Below are 24466 nucleotides of genomic sequence, written 5' to 3'. Positions count from 1 at the left end.
TACAAGGAAGTAAGGAAATCACTTAATTACATTTGTACTTTTCATGAATAATAAAGTTACTATTGCTTGATCCAGTACTCTATAAGCCTGAGCCCTCAGATCAAGAAACAGAGTTTGTTCTTCACTGCTCTCACCTGGCCCATGATTCTTTCTGAGTTCATACTCTGCCAGCATCAGACCACAGCCAGGGACGCAGGCACTCCCAGCACTTCTGCCTTTTAAAATTATCAGACAGATATTTTAACAATGGAAAAAATAATTTTGCTTTCTTTACCATTTTCCATGCAATTTATGTTTAAAATCTTAATCCAATTTTGAGAATTTATTGCTAAAATATATATTCAAAGCATGAATTTCCACCATAGATAAACTTGGAACCTAATCACAAAATCCTGTTGCTTTGTCAAAATTTCCTATTCCATTGATTTAGACAACTTTTAAATTATATCTTTTGTTATTACTTTATCTAATCATTTCCCCTTAGGAGGATGTCATCCCTGTATTTGACCACAAATATAGGTTGAAATTGTATGTTCATACTTGTATCCTATTATAGTAACTCAGAGATGTTCCAGTATCAATTACTTAATAGATTTAGTATTGTATTTACAAAACTCCTTGATTATAGAAATTTGCTAAAAAAGGAAAAAAGAACGACATAGTTATAACGTCATGTATCATAACAGAGGTGAAAATTCCTTTACATCCGTTTGATTCCAGGGATGAGACCTATTTGGCAGCCAGTCATGTAGTCACAAGATGTTAAATGGAAGACTCAGGATTAGCCAGGTGGGACTTCTCCTTTTGATCAAGGACATAGCATGATGGGGTAACAGAGTCAGGCTGTGACCACTCCCCTGTTGGTGGTCCCACTTTAGTGTAGCTGAGCCTTAACTGGAATTCTTTTGGCTAGCCAATTAGTCAAACAGTATAGTGTAATGACAGTAGTTAGGCACAACAGCAACAATGAAGCAAGGTTGTCTAGTGATATGGAGCTCAGGGAGCATCACTTCTATAAGATGAGTACAAAGGATTGTTGTTAGGCCAAGCTCAGGGCACAGCTTGCTTGCTTGCTTGCTGGGCCTTAGCTCTGGAAAACAGGGTGTCTCCTAATATGTTGACACTATTTTAAAAAATGTGTAGAAGCTGGGATTTGGAGCAGTGAAGTTAATAGAGATGGATCGAACGTTGCACTTGGATCTTCAAGACCTGAGTTCAGATTCTACCTCTGACACTAGCTATGTGACCCAGACCAAGTCATTTAACCTTTGCCTGCCTCAGTTTCCTCATCTGTAAATGGGGATGATGATAGCACCTATGTCACAAGACTATTAGGAGGATCAAATGAGATAATAATTGTGAAGCGATTTGCACTATGCAAATGTTAGCAATTTATTTTTCAGTAGTGATGATGAGAAAAGAGAAAGAGAATAAGAAAAAATGCATGGCTGGAATGTGAAAAGGGTAAAATAGAACCCTAATTTTATAAGTAAAACAATTACAATGAGCTCTCTGGGACACCCAAACCATCTTACTGGAATGCAATTTGTCAAGGTCTTCATATTCATAACTTGTTAATCCAACAGCATTGGATTGGTTTTAGCCTTATGGCAGCTCAGAACCCACAAACTCAAGCAATCCCCAATCCTCAGGTTCCCATTGATTGGGGTTACAGGTATATGACAGCAAGCCTGACTGTGTAGTACATACATGCAAAGGTTTGAAATGCCTTAGCATCTATCTGCCCCCAGAGCTTGCAGTTCTTAGAGACAAGAACAGCTAAGTTGAAGACTTACTCAGACACTTGCTGTGTGACCCTGGACAAGTCTGGTTCCCTGAAGTTGCTCTCTTAAGTCTTGCATCTGTAACTTGAGCCATTCAATGCCAAACCCAGATAACTTGGGTGGCCACATGGGAAGGTGGAAAAAGCCTTGGATTTGGAGTCAGAAAACTTTGATTTGCATCCTGGGTTTGCTACTTACTATTGGTATGATCTCTGGCAAATCACTTAACTACTCTGGGCCTCATTTTCCTTAATTTCCTCATTTACTGGTAAATAAGAGCATTGTGCTAGACAATCACCAAGGATATCTTGTCATTATAGCATCAATTCCCGTACATGAGAAGATTGTGATCATCCTGCTACAGTTACTCCTTTTTAAAGTGCTATTAGCTTAAAAAGGATTTTCCCCCCAACAATCATGTAAGGTATGTAGACTATTCTCCCTTATTTACAGATGAGAAAACTTAGAATCAGAGAGATGGTATCTTGACTAGGACCAGATAGTTATTAAGTCATGAAACCAGAGCTTTGACTTTCCTAATGTATTTCTAGCAATGGGAATCTCTGGGATAAAGGGTATCGATATCCTAGTCACCTTTTTTTTTTGAACCATTTTTTGGAATCGTTGGATCAATTCACAATTCCATCAAATGGTGTGTTAGTGTGCCTGTCTTTAGGCAGCCCTTTCTTTTAGCACTGACTCTTTCCCTCATTTTTCATCTTGGCCCATTTGTTCGATGTGATATGTAATGGTAGTCATTTTGATTCATGTTTCTCTTATTCGTGATTAGGAAAACTCTCTCATGGGGATAATAGTAGTTTGCAATTTGTCTTTTGAGAATTGTTTGCTCATATCTGTTCAACAATTTCTCCACTTACATGATAAAATTTTAGATAATTTTTCATGAAATCTTACAACAAAGAATATCTTTACATGTACAGATTGAACTAGATGGAAAGATGGCTTCTAAGGTTTGTGCCAAGAAATTTAAAAAAGAAACTACTTATATAGATATCTGTGTTAGTAATTTGAAATAAGAAAGAATATGATCCTTTCATACAATTTATGTATGTTCCACTCTGGAAAGATTTGAGTGAAGAACATTAAATGAGAGTGAAATAATTTTTTTTTTGTAAAAAATACAGAATTGAATTATTGTCTCTATGGAAGAATCATGATTTCACCATTTCTTAATAAATATGTAATATTCTCAATTTATATTGACTGTTATTTTGCTTGTGAGTGAAGGATTTTAGAAATAATGTCTGATCCTAATTAAACAACAACTGGATCAGTATTGTCAGCATAAACAGAAAGTTCCAGGTGCCTGATATGTCTAACATTCTCTACACAAAAAACAAAGAAATAAACCAACCAACCAACAAGCAAACAAAAAAAAAATCCACTAAGACCTTAAAGGTTATCTGTGGTCATGGTCCTGGGAAATTTTGCAAACTATTTTCACCTGTTGAGTTTTACACTATTTCTAATCTTTCTTAGAATACAAATAAGTCGGTGCTCCAAATGGGCATCCATTCAAATTAATATTTGCTAATTTGTTTCTTAAAGGAGTATAAATAGTTGTGAAAAGAGGGCTAACTACTTCAGAGCAAAATGAAGTTCCTGCTGTTGCTTTCAGTCCTTGGGGTCTGCTGGGCACAGTATGATCCCCATACCAAGTACGGCCGAACATCGATTGTCCACTTATTTGAATGGCGCTGGGATGACATTGCTCTCGAATGTGAGCGTTACCTAGCTCCCAATGGCTATGGTGGTGTCCAGGTATGTGCACTTCAACATTTGTTTGATATTCCTGTTCTAGGCACAATAAATAATTTTAATTTATACCTCTAACTCCAAAGAAAAGAGGATAAAATGAAGGAGTTTGACTAGATGATCTCAAGGGACCCCTCTAGTTGTAAGAACTAGGCAGTGCAGTGTGTAGAATCTGACACCTTGAGTCAGGAAGACCTGAATTCAAATCCAGTTTTAGGCACAAGGTATCTGAGTATGGGCAAATTCTTTAACCTCTTTCTGCCTCAGTTTCCTCATCTGTCAAAGGGGGATAATGGTAGAAGCTTTGGTTATTACCTATCTCCTAGGGTTGTTGTAAGAATAAAATGAGTTAATATTTGTGAAGTGATTTGCAAACTTTTAAGTGCTATATAAACGCTAGCTATTATTAATTCCTATCTGAACAAGCACAGAGGTAAAATCACTGGTTTTGTTTTTTAGTTGTGTCCAACACTTCATGGCCCCATTTGGGTTTTTTGTTGTTGTTTTTTATTTAAGATACTGGAACAGTTTGCCTTTTCCTTCTCCAGCTCATTTTACAGAGGAGAAACTGAGGCAAACAAGGTTAAGGGACTTGCCCAGGGTAATAGAGCTAGTAAGGGTCTGAGGCCAGATTTGAACTCAAGAGGATGAGTCTTCCTGACTTCAGGTCCAGTGCTCTATCCACTATACCCCCTAGCTTAACCTGAAAGCACTGGACCTGGGGTTAAACAATATGAGTTCGAATCCTGGTTCTGTCACTTACTACCTGTGTAAACTTGGCCAAGTCACTTAAAGATTTGTGTCTCAGGTTCCTCATCTGTAAGAGATTGGACAGAATGAACTTTCTGTCAACTTCTAGCTCTAAACATGATTCTACAAGTTAATGTACGTGAAATGACCTTGACCACACTTATGATGCTATGCAAATAAGGGTTTCTAGCAAAGCAACTCATTGATCCCTTGTTTGAATTTTAATGCTATATCATAACTCATTCTGTTAATGGATTTCAAAACATTTCTAAATATAACACAAAATATGACCCACATGTTACTAACCCTTTATCCTTCCCAAAATGTAGGTCTCACCTCCAAATGAGAATGCAGTGATCAACAACCCTTCAAGACCTTGGTGGGAAAGATACCAGCCAATTAGCTACAAGCTATGCACACGGTCTGGAAGTGAAGATGATTTCATAGACATGGTCCAGAGATGCAATAATGTTGGAGTAAGTGGATTACAAGTTATTTAAGTCAAAGGTTCTTATTCAGGGGTCCACAAATCCCCAAAAGGTCTATGTATAAATTTCAGGGGGTTCATGAACTTAGATGTCATGTAATTATAACTTTATTTTCACTAAACCCTAAGTGAGATTGAAGATTTCTTTTGATTATTGAAAAATGCCATTCAGAGAAGGGGTCTATTGGTTTCACTGTACTGCCTATGGGATCATAGAAAGATTAAGAAACCTTATTTGATGGTTGAAGAGATTACATTGTTAACTTTACTTGCCTCACTCATGCTGGTTCCATCTAAATTGGGATTGCTGTGATGGTACTTTGATTGATGTCCCTGTGATCTCATGCTATTGGAGAATTCTTCCAATAGAACAGATTTGACCCCCATCTATGCCTCCCTATCCCATACAACTCTTTTTTCTGTCCTGTAACTCTTCCAATTACTTATAAACACACACACACACACACACACACTCACAGATATGTGTGTGCCATCCTGTTCAAAGTTAGTAGCTATCTAAAAGTCACCTTTTCTAAATCATCTTTTTGAATTCATTTATGTACCTGAGAGAATGTAAGTCAAAGAAAGCAGATGGTGGTGGAGTTGACCTCAGCTTTTCTGAGGAAAAAGCGAATTAAACTAGGAGAAAATGCATAATTTCAAAGGCTATCCCTGTTTCCAACAAAACTACACGTTGCTCATCAGTCCTTGATGTTTAATTCACTATTCTCACAATGCATGCAATACACCAATGAATGCATTATGCTTTTGTATACAAATGATGTATTATTCACCAGAATTTGTAATCTAACCTCTGGTGATCAGCTTATATTTCTTGTACAGGTGAGACAGCAAAGGGGTCCTGCCTTAATAAGTCTGTCCACTTTGAAACCTTTTGTTCTCTCAATCAACATGTTGACAGGCAGCCTAATGGGTTGTAATAATGTTTTAAAGATGCTTGTTAGAGTGGGACTCTCAGATGGGCAGCAAACACACAACAGTAGACGTGTCCATGGCACACGTAATCAATTTGGTTGGTTTAGCCAAACTGATTTAATGAAGTACTTCGGTTATTTCAATTGACTAGTGAGTTCAGTAAAAATAGATGGATCAGTTGTATGTGGGTATAAACATATTCTAATGAAAGACAATAAACATATGTTTAATCTGTTCTCTTGGGAAATAGTTCTGTGGAATAAGGTAGTACATTTGATAAAAGGAGAATATTCATTCCTTGACTTTAGGATTGTTTGTTTTGGTCTTTGCATTTTCAATGCTAGGTCTTCCAGAGTACCCTGCAGGGGTATTTGTTATATTATACAAGGAAGGAAGAAGAATATATTAAGTTAGGTCCATTGCCTAATTTAATGTTCAAGGTTCTAGCTTCTAAATGAAGTCAGGGGTCTTGTCAAGACTTTGGTAGTATCTGCCACTCTTTGACAGCTGGTGGCTCAGACAGCTGGACCTGGAGTCAGGAAAACCCGAATCAAAATCTGTCCTCAGCCAATTACTAGCTGTGTGAGCCTGAGCAAGTCACTTACCCACTGTCTGCCTCAGTTTCCTTATCTGTAAAATGAGACTAATAATAATACCTACCTCCCAGGTTTGTTGTAAGGATCTCATGAGATAATCATTGTAAAGTGCTTAGCACAGTGTCTGGAACATGAGAAGTGCTATATAATTGTTTCCTTTTTATAATTATTATCATCCTACTAGTTTTATTTAGTTGTATATAGCTCCTGTTGACTCTGTCTCATATTTAAATACGGATCTTTAATGAGAGCCAATATGGTATGATGAGAAGAATGTTCTTGAGCCCTGACTCTGCTTTCTTCTAACCAGATGACCCTGGGCAGATCATTAATCCTCTCTAGGGTTTATTTTCCTTGTCTGTAAAATAAGAATAGTACTGTTTGCCCTGGACACTTCATAGGAGGTTTGAAAGGATCAAATGAGACAATACATATGAATAGTCTTTGTATACTGTAATGCCTAATACAGATGTAAGTTGTTATTCTTGTGGGTGAGCAAGAATGGGGCAAAACAGTGACTTTTTCCCCTTCAGTGAGTCCTGTCTCTTATTATAATGAAATAAAGTAAAAAATAGCAAATAAAAACATCTGACCCACTGGCCTTCTGTGATTGCACATGCCATATACTCTACCTGTAGGAGCCCATTTAGGCTAATATTGGTCATTACAATTAATGAGTATCTAGCTTTGCTTCAGTCTTCTTTTTGTTGTATCATTATAATCATCCTGTATATCCTCCTCTTTTTTTCTGTTTACTTCACTCTGGAATAGTTCTCCCTGTTTATATGCAACTAATGACCAGTGATTTTCAGGTCCAGCCTGATTTTTTTAAGGTCCAGAGAACAAAGACAAAGACAAAAACAAAGTTTCATATCTTAATTATAAAATACCAGGAAGACAAATTTATAGACTAATTGAAAGAGGCAGTGTCTAACAGCATTAACATTCATTAAATCTTCATTAAATCTTGGGGAGAAGTAGCACCCTGAGCTAGATGGAGTGCAGAAGGTGGAGTCAGAAGCTGAGTTCAAGTCCTTTCGGTGATGGCCCATCTGTTAAGCTCAAACACCTTGCTTTTGCAGGTCAACATTTACGTGGATGCTGTAGTGAACCATATGTGTGGGAGTGGTTTGAGTGCTGGAACAAGTAGCACCTGTGGTAGTTACTACAATCCTGGAACAAGAGAATTTTCTGGTGTTCCATATTCTGCCTGGGATTTTAATGATGGTAAATGTCAGACCAGCAGTGGGGAGATTGAAAGCTACTATGATATTTATCAGGTAAATGTTAGTGGTAATTAAACAACCCTGAATGGTTTCTCTGAATCCAATTTTTCTCCCCAGCCTGGCTTCACTAGCTGACTTACCCAGTCCCATGTTCTTATCCTCTGCTTCCTAGATGGATTGTGTACATATATACCACTGTCCTCCTCTGCTGGACTATTGCAACAGTCTCTTAAATGGTCCCTTGCTTCCACTCTCTCCACTATTTAATTCATATTCCATACAGCTGCCAAATTGATATGTCTAAATCACAGGTCTGACCATGTCACTCACTTGCTTAAGAAACCTTAATGGCTCCCTATTTCCTTTGGGATCAAATACAAATCTTTCTTTTGGCATTTAAAGCCCTCTGCAATTTAGCTCCAGTGTATCATTCCTAACTGTTGCATATTCCTTGCCCTCACCCACTCTATGTTCCATGCATACTGACCTGCTTGCTGTACCTTATACATGACATTTTCTTTCCAAATGCTTGCCTTTATGTGGAATGCTATCCCTCTGAATTGCCAATGTTGTGCTTCCTAGTTGCCTTCCAGATTTACCCCAAGTACCATCTTTTATATAAAATCTGTCCTGTTCCCTCCAGTTTTCAGTGATTTCACACCCACTGCCCTGCCCCAGCGATATATGCACGTGTTCTTTCACCCCAGTACTATGTAAGTTCCTTAAGGACTGTTTTGTCTGTGCATCTTTAATTGGTAGCACAATGTCTCACAGGCAGAAAATTCTAAAGCAATACCAACTGGGGGCAGCTAGTGGCTCTGTAGATTGGGTAACAGCCCTGGAATCAGGAGGACCTAAGTTCAAATGCAGACTCAGACACTTACTATCTGTGTGACCCTGAACAAGTCACTTAACATTAAATACCTCAAAAAGAAAAAGAGAGAGAGAGAGAAGAGAGAGAGAGAGAGAGAGAGAGAGAGAGAGAGAGAGAGAGAGAAAGAGAAAGTGCTTATTTAATTGAACTTTATCAGTAGAGGAAACTTTCTAGAGGAATTGCAGCCCTCTATTTTTCAGCAAAATTCCCTAAAGGTCCTAGAAGTTACATGACTTTTTCAGGATCAGGATTTGAACTTAGCTCTTCCCGACTCCAAACTTAGAACTCTATCCACAATACCAAGCTATCTCTAGACAAACATGAAATTATAAGATCACAAGATCTAGAGCTGGAGGGAGCCACGTCAACCATATAATCCGACCTTCTCATTTTACAAATAAGGAACTAAGGCCCTGGGAGGATAAGGGACTTGCCTAAGATCATACCATCAAGATTTAAATCCAGGGTCCTCTGATTCTGGAGTCAATGCTCTCTTCTTTATATCACACTGAAGGGAAACCAATTTTAAGATTGCCCTAGCCAAAAATGCTTAAGTGCATTGTGCCTGAGGTGTTTAAAAGGAACACTTCAAAATTGGGAGCCCAAAGATGCTGCTGCCTCTGCATCACATATAATATTATTGTCTTTACAGGTTAGAGATTGCCGTTTGTCCGGGCTACTTGATCTCGCCCAGGAGAATGATTATGTGCGTCAAATGATTGCCGCATATTTGAACCACCTGATTGGCATAGGTGTGGCAGGATTCAGAATTGATGCTTCCAAACATATGTGGCCTGGAGACATCAAGGCAATTCTGGATCAACTGAACGATTTAAACACAAACTGGTTCCCTTCAGGATCCAGACCATTCATCTACCAGGAGGTACTAAGATAAAATGTGTATAAATGCTGGGGACAGAGGTTGAATGACAGGGTATGGATGCAATGATTTGATTTGTTGTGAAAAATTATGATTTTGCTTAAATATGTGTTTTCTATAGGCTGGCCCAGTTATGGGTTAATCCTGGTTATGCAGTCCTGGATTGGGTTAGCATTTTCACAGGGTAAAAATAAAAATTGTCTAGATAGTTTGAGGCTTTTTAATAACATTCCTCCAGAATGGAAAAATTCAAGTCATTTCTCAAAATGAGAAAATTAATTTGAGTATTTTAATAGCATATAGTACTAGAATTGTTCATATAAATGCTAATATGATGACTATAGTATTTTGAGAGTTTCTATGCATCATCATATCCTTTTCCTGATTTCTACTAGGTAATTGATCTAGGTAACGAGCCAATTACAAGCAGTGAATACTTTGACAATGGTCGGGTTACGGAATTCAAATATGGTGCAAAACTAGGCACGGTTATTCGCAAGTGGGATGGAGAAATGATGACTTATTTAAGGTAAATGAAAAAGGGGGTTAACTTTGGACTACTGCTCAATGCATTTATCTATATGTTTCCAATGTAAACTGGGATAGTTCTGCATTGATATCAATTAAGCATTTTTATTACACGTAGATGTCAATTTGAAAACATGCAGTTTCTGAACCGTAAGAATCACTAGGTTTTAATTCAATCATGAGAGGATGGAACTCTATTTGCCTAAGGCTTATTTTTATAATGTACTAAAACCACATGAATGTTAGCATTTAAAAATCACTGGAATATAAAAATAATGTATTGGAGCCTGACTATGACACCCTTGCTTTAATACAGATTCTACAATATACTTTTCCTTTACAGAGTCTCTCAGAGAGGATATAAATACTATACAAGTAGCTAACTTATATAGGGACCAATAGAGTTTTAACTTAACTCTGGATTTAGGGAGTCAAACTCATTTTACTGTTATGGAAATTAATACTCAGAATGGTGAGGTGACTCATTCAATTTTAAACTGTTAACAAGTGATTAATTCAGGATTGGATCCCAGTTCTTCTGGCTCTCAGTCCAGTTCTCTTTCCAGTATACAATGGGCATTCTGGATAAAGGTTTCTGTTTATTTATGTTAAGGAGTATCTGACAGGGAGAGACGATCAGGAAGAGCTTGTGAGCCATGAGGAAAACACTTCTTATTTCTCTGTGCAGTAACTGGGGAGAAGGTTGGTCCTTCGTCCGTTCAGACAGGGCACTTGTCTTTGTGGATAATCATGACAACCAGAGGGGCCATGGAGCTGGAGGAGCTTCCATTCTCACCTTCTGGGACTCCAGGTAAGTGGTAGAGTCCTCTACCTTTTTAAATTTTTAATCTTACCAACGGTCTCTAAAATTTTCTTCTTTTCTTTGTTAACCATACTTCATCACTTCCAGAATGTACAAAATGGCAGTTGGATTTATGCTTGCTCATCCTTATGGATTTACACGAGTGATGTCAAGCTACAGGTGGTCAAGAAACATTCAGAATGGAGAGGTATTTTTAATTTCACCATTTAGCAAGTACCTACTATATAAAGAGTCCTGTGGGGAGGCATTAGGGAAAGGTATACTCAATCAATTATCAATTGATACATAAGCACTGTTTGTTTACTATATGCCTACTGTGCTGGGTTTTAGGGACATGAAACAGTATCAAAAATTAAATAAGGCATAGATCTTCCCATTATCGAGCTCACAATCAATGGGGAAGATACAGTGAAAATACAGATAAAATGAAATTATACTCAGTAAGTGTAAGAGTAAGAGAGCTAAATCGAATTCTTTGTGAAATCTGAGGTGGAAGAAAGTTTGTAACTTACTGGTAGAACCAGGGAAAGCTTTATGATGGAGGTGACATTTAAAGTGAGCTTCAAAATTGGATGGAGACAGGAATGGATTCTAGGTACAGTAACTACCATTGAATTCTCCACCTAAGACAGAAAGTATTGAAAGTATTCAAAGGGTGGCAATTAGTGCAATTTGGCTAAAGCATAGATTATATGTGATAGAGACTAGTAAGAGATAAGATTGGAAAGACATAATGGTCTCGGATTGTCAAGATTCTGAATAACAGGCTGAGAAGTTTAAATTTTGTTCAATGAGGCATAGGGAGTTACTGGAGTTTGGGGCAGAAGATGATACAGTCTGTGAATAGGATCATAGATTTAGAGCCAGAAGAGACTATAGGCCATGGGATTTTCAGTTGAGGATATTGTGGCCCACAGTCATTTGTCCAGGTTCACATGAGGAGGAAATAGCAGAAGCAGGACTCAAATCCAGCAAGAGGAAAAGGGAGAGGGAAGAACCAAACAAATGAAATCACTGATGCTCATGTCTCTGTTTTGACAAATTAAGGATACTAATGACTGGATCGGACCACCCAATGACAATGGAGTGATTAAAAGAGTAACTATCAATGAAGACACTACCTGTGGCAACGACTGGGTTTGTGAACACCGATGGCGTCAGATAAGGTAGGAAAGCATAGTTGTACCTGCCTGACAGCATTCTCTCAACAACTGATATACAGGTATCCCAAAATTTTTAGTACAGTATTAAACTTGAATATCTTAATAGTGCACCAAGGCTTTTGGTCTGTAATCAATTGTGTATACATACACACACATCCATACACACACATACACATAATCACAAAGAGGGGAGAAAGGGAGAGAGCAGAATGCTCCAATCAAATGCATTTATTAAAATTTTGTATATTTTGTTTACAGGAATATGGTTATTTTCCGTAATGTGGTTAATGGCGAGGATTTCACAAATTGGTGGAGTAATGGAAGTAACCAGGTGGCTTTTGGCAGAGGAATAAAGGATTCATTGTATTTAACAACGATGACTGGTAAATACCAGTGATTTTTTTTCATGTCATTAAATGCATGCTGGACTGACCGTATTTTGTCACCCCTGATGCTTTTTTTGATATTCCCAAAATACCTGTACAGATTAGAATAGATGCAGCCAAGTAAAAAGTGAGAGGAAAGAAAAGGAGAGAAGATGAAAGGGAGAGAGAAAATACTTCTCTAAAGTCGAGACTTCGTGAAGTCCATTGTCAGATCACTTCTAAGTTGAAGGAATTCCCTCTTTCAGCCTCTCTATATACTTCACATTTATTAGAAAACCACAAAGGGAGTAGTAATAAGGAAGACATTACTATCCATCTTCCATTTCCTCTACCAAAAGAAATCTCATATTTTCTAGCAGGTTTAAGGTTTTCTATTCATTCTTAAAATATCCAAACTTACTAATTATTTTTCTTTCGAATATAAGTTTTATTGTTGACTTTTGTTTTTACATTGTAATAATTTTTGATATTCCCATCCTGTAGAACCATCTCTTCTATCAAAAACAACCACAACCACAACAACTACAATACACAGTTAAGAAAAACCAATTGCTGGGGTAGCTAGTTGGCACAGTGGACAGAACACCAGCCTTAGAGTCAGGAGGAGTCAAATTCAACTCTGGCCCCTGACACTTACTAGCTGTGTGATCCTGGGCAAGTCACTGAACCCTGAATACCTTGCCAAACAAAAAAAAAGGAAAAAAAAGAAAAAAAAAGAAAGTAAAATAATCTGCAGCCATGACCAATAGAGTGAATGTGTTGGACAATAGATGCAGTATCACATACAATGTTTCCTTATCTCTCTACATAAAGGTGGGAAATGTATTTTATTTCCCAGACCCAGATTGATCATTAAAATTGTTCATACTGTGCCTTGCTTTTAGAGTTCTTTTCAATTGCATGATTATAATAATTGGGGTTATGATTCTGTTTTCCTTATTCTGTATCTCTTCATGTAAGTTTCCCATGATTCCTGAAACTCCTCATACATGTCATGACTTATGACCCTTTGGTACTATATTTTACCCACATGCCACAATTTGTTCAGTTTTTCCCCCATGGATGTGAATTCACTTTGTTTTCAGTTTTCCACTACCACAAAAAATGCTTCCATGAATATTTTGACACTTTCGAAATCTTTCTTTTTGGTCTTTTATCCTCCTTCAGGCATATGCTGTCTTTTTTTTTTCTCACACAAGTCCTAATTGTTTTCTAGGATGGTTAGAACAATTCCTGGCTCCACTAACAGTATCAGCATATTTGTCTCCAACATCAAATTTTTCTTGTTTTAATTTCCTTTGTGCTAATTTTTGGGTTTCAAATGAAATCTTAAAATTGTTTTATTTTGTATTTTCTTTTAATTAGTAATTATGAGCAACCCTTACTTAATTGGCAAGACTTCTTTGGGAACTATTTGTTTATATCCTTTGCCTACTCTCCATTGAGGAATGGCTCTTGGTTTAAAATTCCCCAAACATATAGCATAGCATATTTCTATTGGGATAACTGGTATACAATTTTCCCCCAATTCATGGTTTCTCTTTTTATTTTGGTTGCATTGGTTTTATTTGTGCAAAAGCTTGCCAATTTCATCGAATTATTTTTTTTTTTAAATTTTGTGCTCTTCCCTATCTCTTGTTTGGTTGGAAGTTTTCTCCCTAACCATCATTTGAAAGGTACTTCCTTCCATTCTCTTCCATTTAGAAGAAAAACTCCATTTATTATTATAGTGTGTATGTCTTTCATACGTCAATTGTACTGAAATGACCACTGGCCTTCCTCCCAATTCTCAAATTCTCTGATTCTTTGTCTTTTCTTTTATAAGTTGCCTTTTGTATTCATCCTTTGAAAGCTGTAGTAGTATAGGTATAAGCTGCTTGTCTAAACTTATTTTTGGCCATAGTGTGTTCCAATTTTCCCAGAAATTCTCATTTATCTTTTGTGAAGCAGTTTATCTGACTGGGAGAACCCTGTGTTACAGTTAGATTATTCTTCATTCCCATTCACTTACTCTGTTTCTCTGGTCTACTTCTGTATTTTTTATATAGTAACAAAAAGTTCTGATGATTACTACTTTATAATATAGTTTGAGGTCTGGAAGTACCATTTCTGCCTTTTTTTCTCCATCATTTTCTTTGAGACAACAGATACAAGGAAAATTTTTATATACATGACTTTGGTAGAATTTGGTTAATAGGTTTCACTTTGGTTGGGGGTGGTGGTGGTGATGATGAGCAGGGATAAGGGAAGAAGAGGCAAATAGTATGAGAGATTCATGATATCTTTACAGGTATAAAAGGTGCTCATGATTGTAAGAAGCCTCTAAATAAATATTGAACTCCAAAATGAAGCACAGTATAGTAGGAGGCCTATTGAATTTAGAGTTAGGGGACCTGCTTTTGAAATGTTGGCTCTGTTACCATGTAACCTTGGTCAAATGGTTAGGACTTGTGTAGCACATTATGATTTATGTACAAAACACTTTGCATATATTAATTTATTGATCTGCACAACAACTTTGTAAGGTTGTTGCTATTATTATTCCCATTTTGCAGATGAGGAAACTGAGGTAGAAGGCATTTAAGTGATTCCCCTAGGGACACACAGTAGTCAATGCCTGAAGCAGAATTTGAAAGCAGGTCTTCTTGACTCCAAGTCACACTCTCTATCCACTGTGCTACCTAATTTAACATCTTAGCCTTAGTTTCCTGATCAGTCAAATGAGTGGGTTTAACTAAATGACCTCAAAAGAACCTTCTAGTTCCTATTTATTGTCCTCAACGAAAAACTGTTTCCAATGCTGACAAGTGAACCAAAACCCTTGTGTAAATTCCACTCTTGAGCTTTTAAGAGGGCAACAGATTTGTTGAACAGGTAGCAAATGGTGAGGGAGTAGGGATGCACCATCATCATCATCATGATGCCAATAGTAACTTTAATAACTAACGTAACAGTGCTATCAGGTTTGTGAAGCTTTACATACATTATCTTATTAGATTAGAGGAAGAGGGAGGAAATCAAAAGAAATGAAAATAGGAATAGTAGTTCTAGACTACACAAAATGAGAGGGAGGGGCAAAAAAAAAAAGGAAATGGTAATGGTTAGTATAAGAGTTATGATAACACCAAGATAGGGTTGGAAAGTTCTGTCTTAGTTCTGATTTAAGCTTTGAGAAATAAAGCCTGAGGTAAAAGATCTTCCAACTTACCTTCTTATCTCTTGTTAAGAGAGAGTAGTTAGCAGCAATAATTAACAAATGGTATGTAAAGCTTTTGTGGTTTTGTGGCCAGGTGGTTATGCCTTAGCATTTTAGATCCTTTAACAATCCTGTATCAATGAACCGGCCAGATCTGGAACTGAGTCTTTCACCTCCAACACTTAGTCTCCCATCTACTTACTGAAATAACAGAAGACAAAAGTCAACCAAGTGTACAGCCTTGTCCAAAGTTGTGGCTGTTTGTCTTTCTAATTCATATCTTCTATGCACAGTGACATGAAAGTACATTGACACTGGATGACTTTGCTACTCAATCACTGAAGCACCAGATGATTTTTTTTTTAGGCTTCAATCCACAACATTTTTTTATTCCTCAAGGAAGTGTTAAAAATGATCAAATTTAAATTATTGAAAGTAACTAGTCTTTCCTGAATGGAAGCAACTGGTGCATAGATTTAAAATGTTTCCATTCATCAAAAATGATCATAATGATAATCTACTCTAAGTATGTATTTTCTGAAGTCTCCATTCTTGTCATTCAAACCTCATCTTCAAGCATTCACCACTGACTAAAAAGTTCTGTCATCTCTGGTAATAGATAAGGTTTTTTTAGTTTGTTTGAAGACTGACCATATTCATTAGAAACATTTCTCATTCTGGAGCCTCTCCATTTAAAGGATTTTTACTTATGGAACAGACATACTCATAATCTAAGCATCTAGGATAACCATGCATGCATATTTTTCCAAACACATTTCACATTCTTGCTTTATTGTAATGGCTTGCCTTTTATTTTACAGGGAATTGTCATCGAATCTGCAGACTGGTCTTCCTGCTGGAACCTACTGCGATGTCATTTCTGGAGATAAAAGTGATAACAGCTGTACAGGAATTCAAGTCAACGTTGGCAGTGATGGTCTTGCTTACTTCAGTATTAGCAACAGTGCCGAAGACCCATTTATTGCCATCCATGTGGATGCTAAATTATGATAAATGACTGAATGAATAGCATTTCCAGAAACAATAAGCAAAATCAATCTCAATTCCCTTTTCTGACATATGCAATTGTACTAAAAATCAAGACATTCTCTGCTACCTAATGTCCAAAAATAGTTTCAAAATAAAGCTATCATGTTGATATTTAAAGCACATGCTATGTAATAATTAGAATATTATGATTGTATCCTCTATTAGATCTAATAAAACGTGACATTGAGAGAATAGCAAAAATATTTGTGTGTTTACCATGAATCCTCTGTTATTCTTCTGTTTTCCTTCCTCATTAATGGAAAATATAGGATTTTATTTTGTTTGTTTTATTTCATGGACTACTCTGTTGTGAGGGGAGCTAGAACAGTAGCAGCCATCATCCTCAAAGCAGGAGGCCTGCAGCAGGGCTCTGAGCCTGGGGCAATCCACCAGGGAGGCCCTGCCCTTCTGCAAAGCAGAGGCTCCCTAAGCCAGTGAGCAGTTTGTGCAGTGCAGCAAAGTCCTACCCCAGTGACCCCACCCCTAGCACAAGCCACAAGTAAGGCCTTGAGTCCATTGCTGACTAGTAGTGAAACCCCACTCCAAGGTTGGCCAACATGGAGACCATGCCCCTGGGGCCAGTAGCTAAGAGACTATGTTTCCATAGTAATCCACCAGCAGTGCCCCACCCCTGGGGCAAACCAGCAACAATATCCCTCCTCTTGGGCCAGCACAGCGAAAGCCAGCGGTAAGACCCAGAGCCCCAGCAAAAAAGTTTGGGAGAGTGTAGGACCAGAGCACATCTTTCACATAAAAATATCAAGTCACAAAAAAGGTAGAAAAAATGAGCAAAAAATGAAAAAAGAGCTTGACTATAAAAAGTTATTATGGTGATAGGGAGGATCAAGGCATAAACTTAGAAGAGAACAATAGTGTCAAATGGCTGCATGCAAAGCCTCAAAGAAAAATGTAATTTTGTTTCATGCCTAAGAAGAATACCTGGAAGAGTTTAAAAAGGATTTTTAAAAGCAAATTAGAGAAGTAGGAGAAAAATTGGGAAAAGAAACAAGTAATGCAAGATAATCATGAAAAAAGAGTCAATAACATGTACAAAGATATACAAAAATTTACCAAGGAAAATAATTCCCCAAAAATAGAATTAGCCAAATGGAAAAGGAAGTACAAAAGCTCACTGAAGATAATAATTCTTCAAAAATTACAAATGAACAAGTGGAATGGAGCTATAACGAATCTATAAGAAATCAAGATATGATAAAATAAAATTTAAAAAGTAATAAAAAAAGAAGAAAATGTAAAACTTTTCTTTGAAAAATCAACTAGCCTATAAAATAGATCCAGAAGAGATAATTTAAGAATTATTGGACTACTCAAAAGCCATGATAAAAAAAAAGAGGAAGAAAAGAAAAGAAAAAAAGTTTAAACATCTTTCAAGAAAATATCAAAGAAAACTTCATTGATATATTAGAACCTTGGGGCAAAATAGAAATTGAACGAATCTACCAATCACCCCCGAAAGAGATCCCAAAACAAAAACTCCCAAGAACATTGTAGCCAAATTCTAGAGCTCACAGATCAAGGAGAAAGTATTGCAAGCAACTAAAATAAAACAATTAAAATACCATGGAACTATAGAAAGGATTGCACAAGATTTGGCAGCTTCCACACTGAGGAACTGGAGGGCTTGGAATATGATATACCAAAAGCAAAAGAGTTAGGATTACAACCAAGAATCACCTACCCAACAAAATTGAATATAAACTGTCAGATAAACAAATGGCTATTTAACAAAATAGAGGACTTTCCAGCATTTCTAATTAAAAGACCAGAGCTGAATTAAAAAAATTGGTCTCCAGATACAGGAATCAAGGGAAACATAAGTAAGAAAAAAAGACGCAAGAAAGAGAAAGCATAAGATATTCAATAATGTCAAACTGTTTAAGGATATTTGTAACTCTTAACAACTTTATCACTATAAGAGCAATTAGAGTATATGTAGACAGAAGTTGTGGATAAAAGGTGACTTTTATAAAATGTTACCCCAAAATAAAGAAAATACAGGGGTAAGAAAAAAATTGCACTGGAAGAAGAAGGGGTGGAGAGATTGAATAGGTTAAATTATTCCACATAAAAGAGTCAGGAAAGAGCTATTAAAATGTAGGGGAGGATGTGGGCAGGGGTGCAGCAAAGCTTCAACCTTATTCTCATCAAAATTGCTTCAAAGAGGGAATACCATACACACTTAGTTGGATATAAAAATCAATCTTGCCCTATGAGGAAGTAAAAAGGGATGGGGATAATAGAAAGGGAGGTGCTGATAAAAGGGAAAATATATTGAGGGAAACAATGATCAGACGTAAAACAGTTGTGAGGAGGGAAAGGTTGGAGAGTAAGGGGGGGATAAACAAGTTAAAAATAGCATCGAGGAAAATGCAGAATTAAATATTACAAATATAAATGTGAATAGAATGAGCTGAAATATAGAATGGAAGTGGATAGCAGAATAGATTAAAAACCACACTCCTACAATATTTTATTTACAAGAAACACATTTGCTCCCAAATGTTCTGATTCAGTGTAAAGCCTTATCACTGCCCTCCTACTGTGAGCTCTATAAGTTTCTGACCTGGGTTTAGGTCTCCAGCACACTATTTTTGTCTTGTCCCTGGTTGAATGTTCCAGTGGACCACTGTTGGACCCAATCATAATCAACCAGCTGGAAAGCATTGCTGATTCAAAGTGATAGAAGTGCAGGTTCCTTTAATCTGGGTTTCCTGTCATAGTTATTTTACTGTTGATTTCATATTGAACTAGAAGCTGAAACTGAAATGCTGCTCCACTCCTGGCATCAGAGAAACACAGCTACTGTTGATATCTGAATTTGTTCCTCACTCAGTACATATACTGAGTACTGGTAGACTGATCCTCACTGTCAAATGACACTCTTCAACAAAGATCTCCTTCTCAGTATGTTCTAGATTTGTGACCCAGAACTGAGTCATAAGTAACTGACCTGCCAGTTATGCCTTGTTATGAGTCTGGCTGGGAACTCTTGCTTTTGGGCATAGCTTCGGTCCTCTTTCAGTTCTTGTATGCTAAAATGATACATGTCTCCGGCCAGATCTATTCTCTAGTGTCCTCTGACCTCTCTATCTCCCTATGCTGACCTGGGCTAAAAAATAACCAAATTTTTTCTTGGATTTCTATATTCATATTTGACCTGATGTCTTTTTTAGATCTTTACTGGAAGAGGTGTGTGGTAGAGTTTTGCTGTCAAGAAGTCAAGAAGGTTGAGGATTGAGGAAAAATCTATTTGTTAATAAACACATCTGTGGTGGCTTCAGAAAAAAAAAAGTCTCAACCAACTGATGAAGTCAAAAGCCAGATTACAGAGGGTTTTGGAAGGAAGTGAGAGAAGAAATGGAGACCCTGAATGTAGAAGTCTTTTCAAGGCATTCCAAGGGCAAGAGGAATATAGGATGATAGCTACTAGCTACTGGGCATGGTAGGCTCTTGAGAGAGGTTTTTGAGGATGAGGAAGACCTCAGCATATAAGAGGAGCCAGTAGGTAGGAGATTGATAAGAGAGAAAGTGAGGTTGATAGTGGGGGAAGTTTGGTGGAGAAGATAAGAAGTGGTGAGGTGGAGGGAGCATTTAGAAGGTTTGACCTTGACAAGCAGAAAGACCAACTCATCATCAGAGACCACCATGAAGGAAGTGATAGGGGGATGATGTCAGTAATGTTAGATGAAGAGGACAAGGGCAGGAAAAGAGGGAGTGCTGGTTATATTCAGTCAAGTATGACGCAAGCTCTTCATCTAATAACAGGGGAGGAGAGGGTGCTCAAGGTGAGATGGGAGGCAGGAGCAAAGAGATAATTTGAAACAGATGCTATGGTGAATAAGACAGTGAATAAGGACTTCTTAAAGTAGGCAGTCCAATTAAGATTAACTAGCATTCATTTTTAATAGAGCAGTGAGCCTAGTTTCATAATTTCCTCTAGATACATTCAGTAGCACATGAGTGGGAGAGGAGGATGCTATGAAATTATTCTTGTTTATGATTACCACCGTTATAAATAGACCACACTTACCTGCCTAAATTCAGGTCTTCTAAGTTGTGGGTAGTATTTACAGCTTTACTTCCAAATCTGATCCTAAAGAATCTCTAACAGTGACTAACTTGGTTATTTTGTTTTTGTATGTATATTGGTAACAAGTAAGTTAAACTAAAGATCTTAACCCAAAATGGAAAATTTTGTGATAGATGTCACTGAAACTTGGAAAGTTGGACCTTTGACTGGAATGCGGCTCTGAAAGTTTATGCCTATTCAAAAGAAAAAGGAAAGGTGGGGTATTATGGAGTACAGATATACATACATAAGGAATTGAAGATACAAGACAAAATCTACGAGACAGAGTGAAGGCACATGTAGGTCGATAGATAGAGAAAGAAGCAATACTGTCATCAGACTAAGCTGAGAATCACTTAGCATGGAAATAAGTGGGAAGTTCAGGATACAGATTATGAGCCTAACAGTGGGTAGTGCCAGCAGGGAGTGGGAATATTAATTATCCAGACATCTGTTAGAGTTCTTGGTGTAATAAAGGCAGATCAGCTAATCACTTCTTTATTTGACTTAATAACAATTTCATCTTTCAAAAGGTAGAGGTGACAAAAAGGGATATTTTATCTTGGGACTGCTTTTTGCCAACATGGAAGACCTAGTTGCTTAGGCTGAAATGATGCAAACTTTGGGGAAAATTGACCATTCCATCTTAGAGTTTGTAATAGAGGAGATTCAACCTGGGCTGAGTATGGCCTAGTCTGGGCCTCGTGTACAGCCTTGCATATAGCCTTGTACATAGCTTTGATTTGGGGGAACAGATTTCAAAGGGCTCAGAGAAAGGAAAGGAATCTTCCCTATACATATACATTCATATATATAGCTGCTTATATGCATATATACGTATGTATACATGCAATATACATGTGAGATATGTATGTATTTATTAGAGACACATCCATGTGCCTTGAGTAGATTCTTTTAAATCTGGTTGCTAACCATTTACTAGTAACTCTTGTGTGCATTTATGTATGTATACATGTATGCATGCATGCATGTATATGTATGCATATATATCTAGTTTTAAGAAACAGTTTATCACTTTACTGTTTTGTGTATGTAATGATGTGATGACAATGATAATATCTCCCATTGGTTGTATACATAAATAAGCAAGGGAGGTGGTCTAGGATAGTAGATAGAGGTGAGCCTTGGAATAAAGAACACCTAGCTTCAAGTACTGCCTGTGATACATTTCAGCTGCCTGATGATGGGTAAGTGACAACTTCTCAGGTCCCTAGGCAACTCTCTTGAAGACCATAAATTGCCACTATGGAGAGAATGTCCATACTAGATGCTCCCTACATCAGTGAAGTCACATACAGGGGAGATGGATGTGGGTCTCCAATCTTTACACATGCACACACATACATATATATAAAATATATATATATATATATATATATATATATATATATATATCTCACAGATGTGTTGTATGTATATGTATGTTTATCCATGTGTATGTATATGCATATATGCATCTATATATGTGAGTATATGAGTGTATGCATATAAGTATATAATATAGCTGTGGATTATTGCCATGAGTAAACACAAAAAAAGATTATTGTGCCTTGAAGTAGATGATAAAAGTTTTCATGGAGAAACAGGTGTTAAATTGAAACTCAAGGGATGGATAGTATTGAGAGAAAAGAAGAAAACATTCCAAGTCAAGAGTTTGACTTGGGATTTTTATAAGAGGTAATGTTTTGTTTTTCTCTCAATGACCTTAAAAATCACCTTGGAAAATTCTATGACATCGAGTACTGCAAATACACAATACAATGAGATAATATTAGAATTATATAATGCATAGATATGTGTGTACACAAAAATGCAAAGGTGCGTTCTTGTTTAACAACCAGTTTGAGGCTAAAAGTACAAATGACCAATTTAAATGTACTCTGCATTGTTAACGTTTTCTCCACCACTTTTTAAAGTCGAATCAACAAAACAAACAAACCAAGATCTGATGTGTGTAACATTTGAATATTTCCAAAATGAAAATGGGTACTCAAAATTTAACAATGAAGAGAGACAGTGGCTTTGAGTTGATTCTAGCAACCCTTAATATATACCAGCTGATAAGGTTTACTTTTGCCTGATTATCAACACAAGGAATGACATTTATCTTGTTTTGTAGTTAGCAACTTAAAGAAATTCTAGTCAGATATCTTCACGTCCTTAGAATATGAAGCTTGCTGGTAATTACTTTCGAGATTGTTATTTCTGAGATATGAAAGAGTAAACATCTGTTCTCAAATCAGAATGGAGTAGTAAAAAACAGTAAAAAAGATTTTCCCCCCATCAGTTTTAATTAGTGATGTTCTTATATCACTTGAAAATTTATGACATTTGTAATGTATACACATACACATGCATATACATACTTACACACACATGCATATGTTTATATGTATTTATAAGGTGGGTTTTATTATTCTTTTTTCAATAATAGTTCCAAGGATGATAGATACTAGTTCCCAGGATCCATGGATAAAATAATCTCCAGTTCCCAGGCTCATGCCTCATAAATATCTCTGTCACATTTGTACAGCATTATATAATGATAAATAACATAAATGTTTGTGCTTAAAGTTGTAAATATCTGCTGTGACTATGCAGTGAGATATAATGATGAGTTAATACAAACTTGTGATGCTATTCCTAGCAAATTGCCTTCTCTGTGTGCTTCTCTATAAATATGGTGAGCACTAGTCAGTGAGTGGGGAGTTTGGGAATGCTACAGTATAATGTTGTGCTTGCCTCAACTGGCCCCCATTGAGGCTTAGGGGAATGAGATAGGAGTTGTGCACCTATGCAAGGGTTGTTGTTGCATTCTTGCTGGCACCTGCAAGAAGAGTAATTAGGGGAAGCTGTAGGAGTTGGTGCTCCCATTATCAATAATCCCACAGAACAGAATGATAAAGTAAGATAATTTTTTAACTCCTCATTGTCCCAGTTCCTATCCTTCTGGCTGCCCAGATCAAGAATGAACCTGCTAGAGGCTGGAGCCCAAAAGCTCTAGTAGTGCCTTCCACTTAATAGTGTGTATGTACGTATGTATATATTTAAAGTAGATGTGCCACTTAGTTTTATTCTCCAAAGAGCCTTTAGATTCTCTCTCTCTGTTGGAACAACTAGGTGGTGCAGTGAATAAAGCGCCTGAAGTCACAAAAGCTCATCTTCCTGAGTTCAAATCTGGCCTCAGACATTTACTAACTATACGACCCTGGACAAGCAACTTAACCATGTTGACCTCAGTTTTCTCATCTGTAAAATGAGCTGGAGAAGGAAATGGTTAACTGCTCCAGTATCTTTGCCGAGAAAACCTCCCATGGGATCATTCTGAGGAGTTGGATGTGACTGAACAACAACAAACCTTTATGACTCAGGCCAGATTATCTTGCTTGGTACTAGAAAACAGAGTTAGGACCGGTAAGTAGATGTGAAAGGGTGCTAGATTTGGAAGAAAAATTGCCTGAGAATTACAACTGTCAAAAAAATAGAATAGGCTGTCTTCATGATTCAAACTATTCAAACAAGGGATGGAAGATCACTTGTAAGAGATTTTGTAGGAGGGTATCCATGTTTTAGTTATAGTCTGTAGTAAGTAAAGTAAAATATCTTAGAATTCTTAAGATTCTGTATTTCTATGGATTTCTTCAAATCCATTAAAATCCTAAGCACATCAAATAGGTATGCTGTGTCCATGAATGAGCTCTGCAGGTAAGTTTGTTCATGCCTAAAGGCTCATCATTTCATCACCACCAGCTCTATCCCTTAGATTGGAAGGGGGACCCATGGACTTGCAAATCTCCATTTAAAAGGCAGTTCAGTTCCCATCTACCTATACTACTTTAGTGCTTCTCTGATGAGGTCTAGAGGTTTAGGGGTGCTGGGACCCTGAAATCACAATATGTG

The 24466-nt window shown here is 37.1% G+C and overlaps 1 protein-coding gene across 1 annotated transcript; it reads left to right on the top strand.

Moving 5' to 3' along the window:
* The first annotated feature begins 2119 nt into the window (after positions 1-2119).
* Positions 2120-16658, top strand: LOC110217676 (pancreatic alpha-amylase-like). Its single transcript, XM_021000154.2, is given in 12 exon segments — positions 2120-2208; positions 3354-3566; positions 4640-4786; positions 7412-7609; positions 9082-9312; positions 9705-9838; positions 10526-10648; positions 10748-10847; positions 11708-11826; positions 12082-12167; positions 12170-12206; positions 16227-16658. Coding segments are annotated over 11 exon segments (1533 nt in total). The 5' UTR covers positions 2120-2208; positions 3354-3398; the 3' UTR covers positions 16417-16658.
* Positions 16659-24466: the final 7808 nt, after the last annotated feature.

This window comes from Phascolarctos cinereus, unplaced genomic scaffold, assembly GCF_003287225.1.
Source record: "Phascolarctos cinereus isolate Bilbo 61053 unplaced genomic scaffold, phaCin_HiC Scaffold_5;HRSCAF=322, whole genome shotgun sequence".
Classification (NCBI taxonomy): domain Eukaryota; kingdom Metazoa; phylum Chordata; class Mammalia; order Diprotodontia; family Phascolarctidae; genus Phascolarctos; species Phascolarctos cinereus.
This window is presented reverse-complemented; position numbering and strand designations above follow the sequence as displayed.